Source organism: Phycomyces blakesleeanus (assembly GCF_001638985.1).
Source record: "Phycomyces blakesleeanus NRRL 1555(-) unplaced genomic scaffold PHYBLscaffold_4, whole genome shotgun sequence".
Classification (NCBI taxonomy): Eukaryota; Fungi; Mucoromycota; class Mucoromycetes; order Mucorales; family Phycomycetaceae; genus Phycomyces; species Phycomyces blakesleeanus.
In genome coordinates, this window is record NW_017265137.1 from 2,440,496 (window position 1) to 2,459,306 (window position 18,811).

Here is an 18,811-nt window from a genome sequence, read left to right on the forward strand (position 1 = left end):
TGAAGAAAAAGCGAGGGATTTATATACGCTTTTTTTTTTTTTTTTTTTTTTTTTTTTTTTTTTGCACAGGCGTTATGTAACACGAGACCTTCTTCATACATATGTAACATAAATAAAATAAAATACTAAAATAGGTTTCTTTACTTTAAGTCTCAGACGTATTACACAAGCACAGATAAAATAGAATCAATTATAGTATCCAATATAAATAAACAAACAAATACAAAATAGGGAGGAGAGAAATGATAGTAATGATGATTTACAAGAGTACCAATAATTACAAGCAGATAACAATTTGCCTGATAGCAATATTAATAATCATATTAGAAAGAATGATGACTATGATAGATATCAAAACATCAAAAATATCATTATATAAATAAAAATAAAAAAAGAGTAGAAAAGGAGAAGAAAGAGTGAAGGATTAAAGAAAAGAGAGGGGGAGGAGAAAAGAGGGCAAGGGAAAAGGGGATACTATAGGAAGAAGAGGAACAAAAAAGGGATAAAGACAAGAAGGTTATTTGATTGTGGCAAGTAGTGTAAATTGGTCTATTAAGCTTTTACTTATCTATTTAATCAATTAACCAGGCCTAGAACTCTATTATAGTCATTATAGCTATCATCATCATGCAGAAAACAAAATACAACAGCAAAGAATTAATATTTATGCAAGGGTTGAGTAGAAAAATAGAAAAAATGTATAAAGCATACAGCAGACAGCAGACAGCATATTACTATCTTTAAAGGAGACAATCAAAGAGGTACAAGATATATAGATAGTCAAATCTAGAAGAAGTACCAAATGCTATAACTGTGAATCAGAATCAAAGCTAAATAGCTATATTGATCATTTTTATACAAAAATTTATGTATAGGGTGTACAATCCATATGCAATCTACACACCATGATTTTCACACAAACTGTCAAAGCCATACAATACACACCCACACACACAAAAAACAAGAAAGGCACTCTTCTTTTTATTTCAATCGCCTACTACAATTTATTTAAACTCAAGACCAAAAATACGCTTCTTTTTTGATTATTTTTAACCAATCAAATGTCTCCAAAAAATAAACTTATATCATCACCCCACACAAAGAGAATAAAACCTTATACTAAAAAGGCGATTATTCGGACATTTAATAATTAGGTATAATTTCCATACATATATATTTACACACCAAAGAAAACAAAGCATAACTAATATAATAGAATATAATATAATATTATAAAATATCAAATATCAAAAGTAATGGTAATAAATTATTTATAATTCTTTATTGTGCTTTGTCAAACAAGACAATCTGCTTTCCTTTACCGTATCCTTGTATACCATTCTCAACAGCTTCCTTTACGGCCTTTTCATTCCACTCAACAGCTGTCCAGCGGGGTTCTTTAAGCTGCTTAGCTGCCATGAGCTGCACAAGATCTGCCAGCATCTCCGACCGCTCTTCCTTTGAGTGTGTTTCTGCCCACTTGGACACCCAGAACCCGTAAAAAGAGATGTTCTTAAATATCAACATCGATGCAGGCAGTGTCAGTGGAGCCCGTGCCATGGCACCGTATGTAACAAGCTTTCCGTTCGCACTGTAACACACAAATATAAATAAATAAATAAATAAATAAATAAAATAATCAAGGTCAAGAAGAGCAGAGCAGAGCAGGGTAGACAAGTGAGATCAACCAAAGTCAAACAAAATCAAAAACCAAAAGGAATATATATATATAGATAAAGATATTTTATATTCTCTATATTCTACCCACTCATATCACAATACCACTATTTTTATTTTATTTTATTTTTACCTCAAGTAGCGTGCCATTTCGGTTGCACTCTTGCCTCCCACGCAGTTTAGTCCCAGCAATAGCCTGTTCTTACCAACCCAGCTCTTGACTAGGGATTTTGTCTCAAATGATCCAAGCTGATCGTCAGTGATGACGTGAGTAGCTCCCAGTGCAGTCAACTCTTGGCGCAACTCTTCAATATCCGGTCTAACAGTTGTATATATAAATAAATTAGTGTGTGTGTGTGTTTGTTATTGTTGTTAATATTTAGATATTAGGTAATTATAATAATTAATACTACAAGTACGTAAATAAGTAAGTCGGTGATAGAAGAAAGAAGAAGGAAAAAGAAGCAGTACTAACTACAATTGCTATTATTGCTATTATGTACCTATTACGAACAACATTGATCGTCTTTAATCCCCACGCCTTTGCAATCTGAATAACAGCTTGGCCCACAGCACTATTGGCACCATTCTGAATCACATAGTCACCTAAATAAATAGATAGATAAGTAAAGCAAAACAAGGTTTGTACAAGTTACAAGGGTTCACAATCTGTTTTTTTTATATATATTTTAGGATACACAATTAAATTCAAAGAAAAGAAAGTAATAATCTCATCACACTTGCCTTGTTGGGGAGGAATAAAGTCCTTGAGCATACGATAAGCTGTGCACGGGTTCACAGAAATGGTAGCCTGTTGGATCAAAGATACACTGGTCGCATTGGGCACAACCTGGAAATCCTCGGGTGGACCGGCAGCATAGGTACGCCAGGTGCCATGGCCGGTCTTGGCCATAATCACACGGTCTCCCTTTTTCAGTCCACTGACCGCATCACCAACAGCAATTACCTCTGCAACACCTTCATTTCCTCCAACTGCAGCCTTAACAACCTTATCATTATCACCACCATCAGTAGAAAAGTTGTCTTCGTTGCCTAGAGCCACAAACGGAGGTTTGATAGGATATGCTCCCTGAATTTGATTCACATCTGCAGGGTTGATTGGTGACGCCAGAAACTTGACGTGCACCGTGTCGCGTGTCAGGGCAGGCAGGCCGTACGAGTGCCACTTCAAGACCTGAGAAGGCGCTCCGTACGACGAATACACAACTGCCTCTACTTTGTCTACTTTGGATCCATAAAGACGTACACCAATAGGCCGACTCGATAATACTAATCGACGAAGAAGAATTGTCATAATAATATTATACTTATTTGGTTTTTGGGTTTTTTTCTTTAAAAAATAATAATATTATAATAATTAGCTATTAGTGATTACTAAGCTATAAAGAAAGGAAGAAAAGAAGAAGAAGAAGAAGTGTTTCAAGCTTAACAATAAAATACAATAAAATAAAATAAAAAGATGAAAAGGAAGAAAGGAAGGAATGAAGGAAAGGAATATATATTCTGGATAAATGTTTATCCAGATTGAATCAACTTCATAAACGTGGATGACGGGGTAAATTTTACAGATATACAATGTATTTCGTATTATAAAAAATAATCAGACAGATAACAATATAATCTCCGATGACAGAGCATGCTCATAAAAGACCACAGCACAGCACAGCACAGCACAGCACAGCACAGCACAGCACAGCACAGCACAGCACAGCATAGAATAACATGACATAGTATGGTATAGTATGATACAGTATGGCACAAAATAACAGAGCATAGATTTTTAATGACATTTACTTACTATTACTACTACTAATATTACTAGCATTACTAGATCTATCTATCTATTGATCTATTGATATATTGATATATCTATTTATCTTAAAAAACTCCCTGTATTATCTTGCCATCTTGTTCGAATAGCAAATGTTATATCAATAATGGCAGCAATAGTGATAAAGGTAAAATGTAAAATTTGAAAGGTAAAATGTTAAGGCAAAAAGATAAATTATATAACATGTATATATGTATTTATGTATATATGTATACATTTTATATTAATAAAATAAAATAAAATAAAATTAAAAAAAATAAAAAAAAAATCAACATCTTTTACTTTTAATTTTTTATTTATTTATTTATTTATTTATTTATTTATTAAATAAATAAAATATACATATACATATTCTTATACATATTCAATACATACACATAAGAGAAACAAGAAAAAAAAAAGCACGATGCCAAAGAAAATAGCAGCAGAAGACGACTATGAACGCAACATCAGATCTCCAGAGATGTGTGTCGATTACCTGTCCTACCACTTTGATGAGATGGACTTGGCTGCTTCCTGGAGAGTCATGACCAAACAAAAGAAAGACATCGTCAATGGACTACGACTAGAAAATGCTTCCTGGAGAACCTGGGCAAAGCAAAAGAACAAACTAAAGACAGTTAGTCCCGAAACCCTTAACTGGTGAGTGAGTCATTCCATTAGTCGTTTAGATTATTACTGTTACTGTTACTATTGTTATTTAAGTAATATACACACGTACAAATAAACTAAAAAAATCAAGAGAAAAGGCTCAAGGACAGCGATGTTACATGGCTCTACGGTCCTCTTCACACCGTCATCCATGACCAAGAAGACCGCTACTCAAAGCCAAAGATATCCAGTACTCAGGACACTCTTGGGCTCATTACCGCACCCCCACCTCTCACAGAACAACAGACTAACCCACCTGTCTTACGTCCAGAACAATCTCAAGCCGAATCTACCAATACTGTAAACCAACAGTCCCAAACCAACCCAGAATCCCAACCATTAACACCCACAGTAGCAATAGAAGGAGGAGTAGCAAAACAGCCAGAACAACAAAAAGAAAACGGCCAAGAGAAAAACACAAGACGGCCGCTAAAGTCTGCCTTGAAGAGAGTAACGATGTCAGATATCCTGAAACGGTCAGCATCAGAAATCCACGTCGACACTCTAAACTCCCTGGGACCTGATCCGTCTTCGCTGTCAATCACCGAAGCTAACAAACAGCTCGGTGTCTTTTCTCCATCAGTCATTGCGACCCACAGGCAACCCAAACTGAGGTTCAATCAGCAGGTCGAGCAGTGCATTGCCCTCTCCATCGACGAAAAGACCGCACGCTCACGTAGCAACAGCCAGGCCACAGATAGCAGCCGTCTCGATAACACCGATGGCCAGAGCGGGGGAGAAGATCCTACTAATTCTACCATTTCTGGCTCCAATGGTGCCGGTGCTGGTCCTGGTACTGGTGGGACTACTACTACTACTACTACTTCTTCTTCTAATGGCAGACAGCGACCACTCTTTCCTCGATCGTCTATCAAGAAAATCGCACCTGCTCGCCTCAAGAACAGCTCCCAGTCAGAACATGAAACTGACGTTTCTTCTCTCTCTTCATCTGCCTCTTCTTCTTCTACAGGCCACTGCGGCGGGTTTGCAAACATCCAAACTGCAAACAGCAGCAGAAGAAACTCGTACTCTTCATGGGACGACAATGGCGACGATGATGGCGACAACCTTGATGACGACGACAATAACAGTAGCAGTAACGAACTGATGCCAGCCATTCTCAATTCAACAAGACCAATCAGAATCCAACCACCCGAAGGACAGGCCATTAGATGGGAGGGCCAGCCATGTGTATATGATGTTGTGCCACCTTCAGATATGTACCAGAACAACGACGACATTGAAGAAGATGATGATGATGACGACGACGAAGAAGATGATGACTGGGATACAAACGATGAAGAAGACAATCGTATCTTACACGAGGTCGTAGCTGGACCTAGTAATCTCAATTCCCACCACAACCAGACAATTATACACTCCTCTACCACCTCCACCTCCACCACCACCACCGCTACTACTACTACTACTACTACTACTGCTGCTGCTGCTGCTACCGTACAACGCGCCACCACCTCTTTACCTGGACCACAAATCTCTCCAAAATCACCTCCGCTTAGTGAGCCTTCTCACTACCAAACCATTGCCGATCCTCAACAAGCCAATTCTTCTCCCTCTAGCTATCAAGCAGTGGCTGATATTCATCGCATGGATCAGGAACAGCAGCGCACATCTCCTTCTTTCATATCCCAAGTGGCCAACTGGGCATCTTCTCTTATCTGGTCAAACTCGCCTCGCTAATCCAACACTTATAAACACACACACACATCTAAACACACAAAAGACAAAGGCCAGAACAAGATTAGGACAGGACAGGACCAAGATAAGGCATTACATGACAGAACAAGTCAAGAGAAGAAGAAGAAAAAAAAAGTATATTATTATTCTTATGAAAAATTATCAAAGAAAAAAAATCAAACAACCTTGCATTCTCTGACCCTCTCCTTCCTACTTTACTTTTCTAGTCAACTTATCTACCCATCTATCTATCACACTTACACCAACCCACCCACCACACTCTATCACACACACATCCTCTTTATCTTTATCTTTATCTTGGTCTTCGTCTTGATCTTGGCCTTCCTCCCCCTTCTACCTTATTCTTCTTTATTATTCTTCTTCTCCCCACTTTTACTTTGATTTTCTTTCCTTTTCCTTTAACGCTTTGTTTTGTTTTGTTTTGTTTTGTTATTCTTGTATTTGAGATCTTCATAAAACATAGACTATATATTTTTTGCTGAATGATCGATCCTTTTTTTTTTTACATATATATCTCTCTCTACCTCTTTATCTTTCTATTTTTGGGGCTTTTATTATTATTATTAATTTTTTATTTTACTTTAGATTTTCCTTCTTCTTCTTCTTCCTCTTTAATATATTAATATCATTATAAATATAAATATAAATATAAATATAAATATATATATATTATGTGCCTTATTGTTGGTACCATTCATTGTCACGGATTTCGAGTGCATCATACATTACCGTGTACTCTTTTTGAAAACTATTCCACGTCGTAGGATCAAAAAAGTGATAACTACCTCGTTCACATGTTGCCGACTGTCCAACCAAATCAGTGCCAGATTCTTTGCACAACCATAATTGGAGGTTTTTGTGAAATCTCCATTGACGTTTATACCTTTTATATATATATATATATATGTATGGTATTCAATTAAAGAAAAGAAAAGAAAAAGATAATAATAATTTGGGCTTACAATTCTCGGGCTGCAAGTTCTTGAAGAGCATCGCGTGGATTGGCATAAAACATTACAAATAGACTATCCAAAGACATCTTTTCTGTCACTTGTTGTATTGGTCGTACACTGGGAATACAATACTCGGTTTTTTGTTTGAATGTGACAGGAATGTTGTGGAGTGTAGCATGATCAGCGTCGTACCATGGAGACATGAATGTAGTATGAAGATCCCTGCACACCAAGAATACATGCGCAAACACACACAAAGATAAATAATTATAAATGCATACAAAACCCACACCGCACATAATAACGACAACAAGAACAAGAAATAGAAGAAGAATATGATACTAAATTCTGTCTGTCTGTCTTTTTTTTGTTATTCTTTTATCTTTAATTACTTACGTGGATGACTTTAGGTCTAGCCCAAAACTACTTGGATCGTTTCCTTGACCAAGCATTGTCCATTGTTGATTGGAATGATGCATATATTCTAGTAATCCCATCAGATCATAGGATACCGTTGGCTCATTGGCATGATTGGTATTATTATTGGGTATAGTAAAAGAACTTGTGTCATTCAGGTTACGAGAAGTAGCAGCTGTGCCCGGAAATAATCCCAATCGATTGGATATCCTGTTTTTCCAAACGCTATCTAGTAAATGTTCTTTTGTTGCTGCCTTTTTATATATATATATGCATATATATATTATATATATTTACATGGAAATAAATAATAGTTAATATTTAATCATATATACTTGTCAATACAATACAATGCAATGCAATGTAATACAATTCAGTTTATGGAAAATCATTTACTTTTGTTTCCAAGACGTCTTGGAGATTCACATCAAAAGGTACTGGAACGTTGATAATGATGTCCGTTCCAGGGTCAGTTCCATGGCCAGTTCCATTCTGTGCGTGTGTCTTTGCTTTTATTTTTCATTTTTCATTTTTTCATTTGGTGAATGTTTTTTTTTGATTTTTTTTTAAGAGGGTGAGGATCATCAAGTCACCAATAACCCCATCCACCCTACCCAATAAGTCTTCTTCTTCATGATAAACTCTTCCACTAACCACACTCTGCTGCTCTTGTCGCTGACTGTGTATTGTGTGTGAATCTTCATCCAATGTGGAGAAATCCTTTGGGATTTTTACCGGTTCGTATTCTTGATGTAAATTCAAATGATCATCATTATTGGATATCTTGTGCGATATTATTTATTTATATAGATGTAATATTCTTTGTGTTCACTTGTGTATGTGTATTTTCTTTGTTTGTGTGCGTGTGAATATTACTATTATTATTATTATTATTATTATTATTATTTACCTTTACCTTTGTCGATAATATTCTGGCGATTGGCTGCCATTACGGTTGCTATATATACATAAAAACAACCACCAAAAAAAACAACAACATAAGTACACTGCACTATAGATACATTTTTATATATTAATCAATCGATTATTACCTGGGTTTAATAAAATATCTGAAGTGACAGAACTCAACAATACACTTGAGGTAGGTTTGAGTGTGCTAAGGAGACCATAATTGTGATCATTTTGCATTATTCCTATCTTTTGAGAAGAAACCAAGAAAGACGAGTGGAATGGAGAGGCAGTTGAAAAACTACTACTACTGCTGCTGCTGCTGCTGTTATTACTAATAGTAGTGGTAGTAGTAATATTGGTAGATTGAGTGGCCAGAGGTTGTGAGGATGCTGGTGATTGAGGCGCTGGTGATTGAATCCCGGCAGATCCAGGAACAAATGATGCTGATCCATGAGATTGGGATGGGGATGATGAGAGCATGTGTGTCAGGGCCAGCATGATTCCAAACTGGATTGTAAAGATATCAAGATATTTTGGGTATAAAATTATACGCGTTTTTATATAAAAAGAAAGAGAAAGAAAGAGAGGGATCAATTGAATGCTTCTTTGTTCATTTCTATTGACCTTTTTTATTTTATTTTATTTTTTTACGTGATTTATCAGAAATAAAATAAAATAAAACAAAAATGACGATTATTTCATTCTCTTTTAGTAAAATTGATCGCAGTTCATGGTGATTTTGTGATTCTAGTCAATTCAATTTGTTACATAAAAGATTCAAATATTTCAAATCAAGAAATAACAATAGTAATAACTACTGTTAAAGAAATGGACATTTGAAATCCAATAATGTACTATACAAAAAAAATCAATAGGTAAAACACACACACACACACACACACACACACAGGTTTTATATCACACACTACACTGCCTTGCATTAAACGGACAGAAGTATAGATACAAAGAACAAAGAAATGTAGGTCGATAAATCAACAACAAAATAGAAATATTGATTTTTGTATCCTTTGTCTCTCTTTATGTGTGTGTGTACACAAAGGTGGTCCGTGTCCCTTTTCTTTTCTGATTCCGTCAAGTTGATCGGTTTATTATACTATATTTTATTTTAAAATCAACTACACACAAAGGGAAGATCGCATACTAAAAAAAAATAGGATAAAGGGGATACAATAGCCAAATGTTTTCCAGGTATCATTGGTAGTAGTAGTAGTAGTAGTAGTAGTAGTAGATATATATAAAGGCATCAGTTTGAACATGAATACTTTTTTTTTGTGTGCATCTGGAATCTATCATGTACTATTTAAAAGCTACAGAACTTATATAGAAATAGGGAAAAATCAGGAAATCAAATATCAAATGTCTAGCAAAGATCTTCCCGATATTGATTATCATCAGTAAGGCTTTTTATCTTTTTCTTTTCTTTGAGGGATGTCAAATTGTACATTTTGCATACTCTTCTAACGTAAAGACATACTGATACATTACATTATATGTATTTTTATTATATAAAATATAAAAAGAATATTATCAGTTTTTGATATAGATTGGCAAAATCCATTATTTATTTATTTATTATAATTGAAAAAAAAAATACTTTTACAACAAGGGTGAAGTTTTATTGCACATATATATATATAGATAGATATATAGATAAAGAGGTATATTTATGTATGTATGTATGTATTTATGTGTGTATGTGTGTATGTGTGTGTGTGTATAATGTAGTGTAATGTAATGTAGTGTATAGTATAGTATAGTGTATTTCCCTTGGTGCCTAAGATCTCTTTGGGACTGCTGTCTTTTTGTAAAAAATAAAATAAAATATAAAAAGGAAAAGAGATTGATCTTGGAAGATCCAGATGAATAAGAAAAAGAATATATTACTTGTACTAAAGAAATTGCGAGGTGCAGAAAATGAAAATGAAAAAAAAATATTTAAGAGATATATGAAAGTGACTGAGTAAATAGGTAAGTAAGCAAGCCAGCAGCTGTTACATCAGGACAGCAGCTGCACCAGCCATCAGGGCTGCGCCAATTGAGAGGGTAGGAAGCAGCACAGCACCTGCATTTTCATGGGTAGTGGCTGCAGACTGAGCAGCCCCAGAAGAAGTGGCAGTCTTGCTAGAGTTGGTTGTACCGGCGGTGGTGGTGTTTACGGTGACAGACACATCTTTGTAAGCACAGCTGGCAGTGGTACACAAACATTGTCCAGCAACTAATAAGAAGAATAATAAAAATAATGATTTTTAATATTTAATGAATAAGCGGCAATGACAAATAAGAAAATAAAGTATAAAATAGACTTACCAGGGTCCCACCAGATACTATCGCAGTTGTCAGGGACAGGGTGGCGGTAGGATGGGTCAGTGCTCTGGACCGAAAGAGGGGGCAGAGGAGTAGCCAGTGTAGGAGCTACCGAAGGGCAGTTGAAACATGTACCCCAGCTGGCGACATTGAAGTTGCAGGTATTCAGAAGACTAGAAGAAACTAGACCGACATCGCTGATCGCGATTTTCTCGAGACCGTTACAGATCTCCTTGCCAGTATTGGGAAGTTCGCACTTCATGTAAGATTGATTGGCCAACTCACTAGCAGGAACAGGATTTTGCATCTAAGACATATAGATATGTATACATATGCATGTCAAAATAATAATATAATAGCAAATGTAGTTTAAATAACAATATCAGCAAGAGGTTCAGAACCAACAGGCTTTTCTTTATATTCTTTATATTCTTTATATCTCTTTGTGTGTCTATATTTATTTACCCATTGCAGCAATTGGTCATTGGAAACAAACCAGACATCGGGCTTTCCAGCCAGGGACTGGATAAAACTAATGACTCCCTGTCTAAGGGAACTAGGGTCGGGTAATCCTGGGTAATTGGTGAGGTGGGTTGGGTGGACATAGATACCAAATGGCTGGCGGTTGCCATTGTAGTGGCGATCAAAGTTGGTATTAGACCACTCGGTTACATCAGAAACAGAACCTGCCAAGTAATTGTCCATCAATTGAGGGACACTGGCATTATCATTGACAGCATACATAGGAATTTCCCAAATGCCTAATAAAAATTACAATTAAAATTATAGTTAATGATACAATTTTTTATTTTATTTTATTACCTGGTAACTTGACTGCACCATCACAGATTCCTGTCCAGCAATCATTGGCCATACCATTATCAAGTGTGTAAGGCCTATGTATTTTATATTCACATAATATAGATAAATAAACAAGTTAGCTATATATATATATATATTTCTTTGTTCATCTCATTACCGCCATTCTTGTTCTTTGTGTATAAAATAAAATAAAATAAAGTAATATTAATATTTACCAGTAGCAATCATCTACAACAGCTGTAGCCGAACTATCATATTGGAATCCCTGTTGGCTAATCTCGGACAAGGTACCGGCGGTGTAGTTTACTTTAGAATAGGTACAAGCAGGGTAAGTACAGAGATCAACATCACAAGCAAACAAACAAAAAAAGAGAAGAGAGATCAAGGAGGAAAGTTTTTTTTATAACCTACAGAATGGTGCTCTGAATCCCTTGATTTTGCCTTGCGGAATACCTGCGTATTCATGCAGCATTGCTTTGGCGGCAGCAATTTCTCTACAGACAACATATAAGTATACATATTATATTATATTATATATTTATGAGAGGGTTACTTACTGTGATGAGGGAGAGCCTACAATATAACCAATTCATTTTATAATGTTTGGTGTGAGTATGAAGGTATAAGAGTACGTTTCATTTAAGCTGTGTACTCGGGGCAAAGTGAATAAAGAAATATAGATATAAACTTACCGACATGGGAGAAGGTGTGACTAGTACAAAGAATAATAAAAGAGGAATATATGAGATACAATATAATAATTTATAACAATGTACCATAAGGTATAAGCACAATAAAATAAAGGAAGTGCAGGTAGGGGTCAGTGTTCTTCTTTGTTCAAGTATCGAGACAAGAAAGGGATGCTAGTTTTTTGTATGTATGATTGCTTGCATATACTTACTCTGCGACTTCGTTTCCATTGGCGTACCATTGTTGAACAAGTGAGAAATCAGTGTACTCCATAGAGACATACCAAGATCCCTATTAATATTAATATTAATATATATATATATTAATAATGATTAAGAGACCTAGTAATATCTGTATATATATATATATATATATATATCACACATAATATGCAACTAATTTAAGACTTGAGTGACATTGGGTCTTAATAAAGGACTCCAAAAATCACAAGTATTGTTTCTATTTCTTTATTATTATTATTTTGGGTTTATTAGGTATTACCTTTGCTCCACAACCATTAGGATTTCTATCAAATTATAATAATGATAATAATCAAAAAATGTAAAGACAATGGATGTGTAGATATTCACATATACTTACTTGACATCTAACAATTGATTGGCAGTAGCCAAAAGAGATGGCTGAACACTATCATCAAATGTGATTGTAACAAACTAATATAAAGAAAGATATATTGACAATATTGATAAGTAATCAAGACAAGATTACAGTGCATTATATACTGTAAAGTTCTCAATGAATTCAATTGACTAGAAATGATCAATTACCTGAGGTACATCTTTGGCAGCAAGACCATTTGGAGGTGATTGAGATGCGCACAAACAAGTAGGAAGTTTGCAAGTTGTGGGATCACAAGAATAAGAGCTGGCTGTTGTAGTTGTAGGAATGGACCCTGTTCCATCTTGAGCAACGACAAGACAGAGCATTGAGAGGGCAGCTGCACCAAGACTAAGTAACTTCATTGTGATTTGAATTGAAAGATAAAGAGAGATAATAAGGGAACGAGGAAGAAAGGAAAAAAAAGTAAAGAGAGAGTCAATGATGAAGAAGGCTTTATGGCTTTTTTTTGTTTCGATTGGTAGTAGGAGGTGATTGGATAGAATAAATTGTCCAAAAGGAGAAGGGGTATAAAACTGTACAACCTGCTTTCTTTGTACAATTCTATTTAAATTTACTATTTTTGTCGACATATAATCCTTATTTTAGATTCCATTGATTAACATCAATATGTTTAACCGCGGTTGCCATCGAAACAGCCACCATGCTTGAAAGCAGAAAATAACAATAAGAATAATAAAGAACCATTTTTTTTACCCACGCATTAAGCCTCAATCTCAAGGGTATACATTTATATGTTTCAATCAGGCTTTCTACTATTACTACCGTTATTATTAGTACAATCTATTCAATCTTTTTTCTTCTTCTTTCCTTCTTGTATGATAAGTTTCCTTCTCACTCTCTCTCTTTTTTCTTTGTGTTGCTTAGATACAGTAGGCAAACCTGACTTTAGACGCAAGTTTTATGGTACAGTTCACTCCGCAAAAGTCTATATTATGGTTTTACAGAATTTATTAAATGAGTTTCTTTCTTTTCTATATTTATTTATCTTGTTCATATATAAATATATAAAGGGGGGAATATCGATTTAAATAGTACAAGTATCGAACCACTTTGAGCCGTTTTTAGGGCCGTGTTTCAATATATCTATAACCAAGAAACAAAAAACAATTATTCGGACAGTCAGGGAGCCCTAGGATATTTCATTTTATAAAATGCAATACACGTCTACATATATATATTTCAAGTAATGAATTGATTATTACCTTGCTATAAACTAACCTAACCTGACCTGACCCGACCTGACCTGACCTGACCTGACCTGACCTGATTATCACGACAAGCCAAAATAAATAAAATGAAAAAAAATACATGGCTTACCAATGTGTACTCTTTGTTTTTGTAATATTTCGTACATATTTTCTGTTTGTTTGTGCGTGAATATTCTTTGTATAAAAAAGACACGTTATTTGGACTTTGTATCTTTGATACTCAATGTCTATTAAAAGGACCCCTCTTTCATGATCAGTTTTAGACCCAAGCATATATATATATTTGTAAGCATAAGAAGTAATACGTCTATTTATTTATTTATTTATTTTGCTAAAATAAAAGGTGCCTAAAATTAGTTTCTTTTGAATATTTTTTTTTCCAAATATCACAAAAATCGTCTGATTTAAGCCCATTATACATTGTTTCTTGTTTTTGGATTCCACTGTTCTTTCTTACATATGTATTTATTAATCTCGCAATATAATACGGTCTTATTAGGTCAATAGTTCTCACTAAGAGCCATGTCACTTGTAATAGTATTAAATATTATTATTAAGAATAATAATAGCAATCGTATAATATACATGTAAATGTGCATGTAAATGCAAATGTGCATGCATGTGTGTGTGTGTGTGTGTGTGTGTGTGTGTACGCGTGCTGTGTTTGTACAATTCAAATATGTTAGCCAAAACAAAATACTTTTATATGTATTGCGTCAGATTGAGCTGTATATCTTGTTCTATATATCTTTCTCTAATGTAAACATGTATTACACTATATATATATTATTTTCCTTTCTTTTGGCTACCGAACTCAGAAACCGTATCATTTCGCAGTTTAATTCCTATGACAAGGAAACTTTGTAGCTGAGGCTAATTTTTATCTCTATATCTTTTTTATCTATTTATTCATTCATTTAATCTTTAAGGATATTTTTCCCAAATAAAGATCAAGTATCTATTCTATCAACGTATCACTAATCGGCAGTGTGCATTGCAGCCAGATAATAGAGTGTGCTTAATAATAGAATCTATCCAGACGCTGCCTTTCAAACAGGTTTTTATTTTTTTTAAAAACTATTAGATAAACCTACAGTTAAGAGGAAAATAAAGTAAAGTAAAGGGAAAAAAAGCCTCTCCACCCAAGGTCTTAAATACAGATATGATAATTAGCCAAATTTTATAAGCCTTATGATAGCAAAGTCAAGTTCTTTTGCGTGAGAAAGAAAATAAGAAAATAAGAGTACAGTTGACATTTTCTAGGAAAATGCTCAGCTTTCAAATGTCCAATGAGTAATATCCCAGGTAAAGAATTGCATTTCTTTTTACTTTAAGATTATCATGCTGTCTCTAGTGGTTCTGCTGCTGCTGCTGCTGTTATTATTATCATGTCTTTAAAATACACAGCACATCTAATTCTCATCAACTGAGAACATGTATATTTCAAACGAGTCGAATCTTTTAATAAACACAGGCTAATATCGCTTTTGTTTTTTTTTTAAAGTTTCGGGAAAATATTGTTAGTATCAATCTCTCATCATTTAATTATTTTTAATTGGATTTGCAGTTAAAGTTCACATACCCATAATACTCACATTTTCTATTTCTAAAATAATAATAATAATCAACGAAAGCAACAGCGACAGCCATTACCAACGGTAAGGAACAAAGAGAAGAAAAAAAACGAAGAAATTTCCGAATTTCAACCTATTTAAAGTCAATGTCCTGATAATATCCATTAAAGCCCTACGCACCCCTTCTTTTCTTTTTGTAATGCTCAGCATTAATAGTCTTTATATATAAATCAGTTACACTGGTCAATTGTAAGAGACTCATCCAAACCTTCACAGCCTTTTGTTCAAAATAGTTACACAATTTAACAGTAATTCACATGATTCCAATCCTAGAGAAACGACTAGGAGCAATATCATATCTCTACAGCTTTGTTTTACATATATATATATATATATAGATTTCTGTTGTGTTTATTACAGGTTTTCTAATATTTGGTTTGTACCCATTACACACCCACAAAGGCTTTGATTGCAACTATGTTTCTGTTTTTTAAATATATATATTTGTACTTGTTCCTTTCAAATGAAACCCTATATAGACATATAACCTAGATACACCAACTCAACGTCTGTGCAACTCTAATATATCTCTGTGAATGGGTAAAAGATATCATTACCAATGAACTTTAGCATTTTATCTCTTTATCTCTTTCTTTATTTGTAAAAAAAACCCAGTAGTCTAGGAATTTATCAGCGAGTTTCAATGGTCATAGTCTACGAGTATTTTTTTGTTGTTGTTGTTGTTCCTAAAGGTCTTGTAGTTCATTAAATATTGTTGTCTTTACATTTCACAAAATATATAAAGATATAGATCAGATATAGAAAGTGCGTTCCAGACCAAGACTTGTGCAAATCCTGTATAATAGTGAATACTGGAAATTATATGGTACATCACCATATGTAAGAAAGAGAGAGGGAGAGAATCTAAAATAAATAAATAAATAAATAAGCAGATTCTTTTCTTCTTTCCCAAGAAAGAACATATTTTGTAATATATATATATGAATCTAGTATTTAAACCTTTTGCGAAATCAAGAAAAATGATCCACATGAAATTGCCCAAATGTTTTATTGTTTTATTATCATTGGTCTAATAGCAGACGTGTGTCAAGAAATAAGTTTTCTTTGATTTTATCAATTACTAAAGTTGTCAAAAGATCCAATTATCCGGATTAAAACGGCCTTTAACCGAGTCAACCTGGAAAGAGAAAAAGGTAACATTGGTCGGTTCATCGATATTGAGCATAGATTACTGTAAAGAAAAAGATAAAAACCATTTGAAAACAATTGTAATATATGTATGTTGCAGAAAAAATATGATAATTATCAATGTAAAGTAAGTGACAAGGTTTCATTCCTGATAATTTAATACAGCCACGATAATCGTCAGGTAATAGCGTTATTGAAATGGCCAGGAATTTTGACAGGTGTAAAAAAAAAGTCGTTGAGATGTAAGATACAAAGTAGAAATCACCTACACACATGTCTTGAATGATATTAACAAAATCCACCAGCTAAACTATAGGAAACAATCCAATACTTTAATCTAAAGGATATATAGAACTAGAGAAGAAGGAACGAAATATTATGTGAACAATTAACTAACTAAATTCAAACCGTTACAGAGCGCAATAACAAAATTAAATTAAAGGGTTACCGATAAATGAAACCAAGCCACTGTGAACCGTTCGAAGGAAGAGCAAAGGAGGGGGATTCGGAGACTTTAGAATTGTGTATTTTGAAGAGACAAGTCAAGTGTGCGTGTGTCTACTATATTCAGAAATAAGCATCTTCCTTTATTTTGTTTTATTTGACTTTTTTTTTCAACTTAATCACACATGTCAAAAGTCGACAAAAAAGATACAGCCAGTCCACCTCCTAGACGCGAACTGTCAGAGTTTGAGCGTGGAGGAATTATTTGGCTGTCCATCGCAGAACATAATCCAACTGACATTTCGAGATACATGAGCATTCCGCGAACAACGATCTGCGATACAATCCAACGTTGGAAAAATGACGGCACTACAAATACAAAACCTAGACCCGGAAGACCAAAGAAACTAAGTGTAACAGACGAGAGAAGCCTTTCTCTGAGTGTTAAGCGCAACCCCACTGAAACCTATGCATATCATCAAGCAAGTCTGGCAGCTGCTGGTGTCAGTATCTCTAAGCATACAGTTATTAAATACATTAAGGAAAACAACCATAAGACTAAAATAGCTGGCATCAAGCACCAAAAGAAAGAGCACAAAAAAAAAGAGAAAGCAAAGGCAGTAAAAACATAAGGAATGATGATCGGCTGTTCTGGAAATATAGCAAAGGTGAACTCTACAATTGAATACTGAAACAGCATGATGTGGATAGAGAGCGAGAGATAAAGTAGTCAAGGTTTAGAGAACAAGGATAATGCTTGTATTCCACAAATGTTTTATAATTTTTACAGACTTGGTAGCTGATATACCCTTTTATTATTATTATTATTATTATCATTTTCAAAAAAGGTGCTTAATAATAATGTGCAAGTATTTCTTGACTGACACTGGGCTATCAAAGTTGTATATCTTTTTGGTATCAGGAAATAACTTATTTCATTAATTTGAATGGCTCAGATCTTTTATCAGTATCACGCATAATGTCTGAATATAATTATACTTTCTTTTTCTTTTTCTTTGTAAAGTTCCCAAGGTAATGTAATGCTTGGAGTGATAGGATTCTTTTGAGAGCAAGAATACTGGTTCTTTGGGAATATATTTTCTGTACTGTTTTTAATAAAGATAAATATGTTTAAAAAGATAGAGATCAACATCGTAACTGATCTCATAAAAGTTAGTCATTACAGAGTCTTATATAGTTTATATATGATTATGTAAAGAGAGGAACAGCAAAATGATTTAATTAAACACCTTGTCATTATACAAATTAATCCCAAAATCTAATATATATATATATGTGTGTGTGTAGTAACAGTACCGTACGGACCTGTCAAAAAAAATGTTCTATTGAAATGTTCAGACGAATACATACAAATTATGGATTCAAAATAGTGTAATTTCATATATATATATATATATATTAAAAAAAAGGGTTATCCCTTTAATAAACGTTATAAAATTACAATGTAACTTTACCTATAAAGAGAGAAAGAAAGAGATCCCTGTTTGTTATTATAGCAGATATAAGATCAAGTACAGTTGATAGAATAAATAATTATCAAATGAGTACTTATTCTTTGTGAGTTTATTCGTCAGCCACTCTTAATACACAACAAGAAAAAATCATATTTTATTATTATTATATTCACTACCTATATACTGCTCAAACCCAAAATATGCTTCTTGATGTCTAATGCTCATCTCAAAGCATCTACTC

General features: G+C 34.1%; 5 protein-coding genes across 5 annotated transcripts; 2 read left to right on the plus strand and 3 right to left on the minus strand.

The window, feature by feature from the left end:
• Positions 1-1,281: 1,281 nt before the first annotated feature.
• Positions 1,282-2,992, minus strand: PHYBLDRAFT_23418 (hypothetical protein; the record flags this gene model as incomplete). Its single annotated transcript, XM_018439805.1, has 4 exons — positions 1,282-1,591; positions 1,811-1,980; positions 2,156-2,283; positions 2,416-2,992. The coding sequence occupies 4 exons, from the start codon at positions 2,990-2,992 to the stop codon at positions 1,282-1,284; spliced, it is 1,185 nt and encodes a 394-aa protein (XP_018295994.1).
• Positions 2,993-3,935: 943 nt separating this feature from the next.
• PHYBLDRAFT_68548 (hypothetical protein) lies at positions 3,936-5,881 on the plus strand (the record flags this gene model as incomplete). Its single annotated transcript, XM_018441972.1, has 2 exons — positions 3,936-4,171; positions 4,279-5,881. The coding sequence occupies 2 exons, from the start codon at positions 3,936-3,938 to the stop codon at positions 5,879-5,881; spliced, it is 1,839 nt and encodes a 612-aa protein (XP_018295995.1).
• A 696-nt stretch (positions 5,882-6,577) lies between these two features.
• Positions 6,578-8,679, minus strand: PHYBLDRAFT_68547 (hypothetical protein; the record flags this gene model as incomplete). Its single annotated transcript, XM_018441971.1, has 7 exons — positions 6,578-6,782; positions 6,862-7,074; positions 7,249-7,523; positions 7,666-7,778; positions 7,884-8,015; positions 8,186-8,227; positions 8,322-8,679. The coding sequence occupies 7 exons, from the start codon at positions 8,677-8,679 to the stop codon at positions 6,578-6,580; spliced, it is 1,338 nt and encodes a 445-aa protein (XP_018295996.1).
• Positions 8,680-9,738: 1,059 nt separating this feature from the next.
• Positions 9,739-13,031, minus strand: PHYBLDRAFT_185690 (hypothetical protein). Its single transcript, XM_018439123.1, has 12 exons — positions 12,807-13,031; positions 12,619-12,692; positions 12,520-12,544; positions 12,230-12,309; positions 12,021-12,040; positions 11,886-11,901; positions 11,740-11,822; positions 11,544-11,634; positions 11,329-11,402; positions 10,972-11,267; positions 10,510-10,813; positions 9,739-10,417 (listed from the first exon to the last, which is right to left on the minus strand). Exons 1-12 carry the CDS (start codon positions 12,999-13,001, stop codon positions 10,194-10,196), a joined length of 1,482 nt encoding a protein of 493 aa, XP_018295997.1. The 5' UTR covers positions 13,002-13,031; the 3' UTR covers positions 9,739-10,193.
• Positions 13,032-17,280: 4,249 nt separating this feature from the next.
• Positions 17,281-17,727, plus strand: PHYBLDRAFT_141818 (Homeodomain-like DNA binding domain-containing transcription factor; the record flags this gene model as incomplete). Its single annotated transcript, XM_018430678.1, has 1 exon — positions 17,281-17,727. One exon carries the CDS (start codon positions 17,281-17,283, stop codon positions 17,725-17,727), a length of 447 nt encoding a protein of 148 aa, XP_018295998.1.
• Between the last annotated feature and the right edge of the window lie 1,084 nt (positions 17,728-18,811).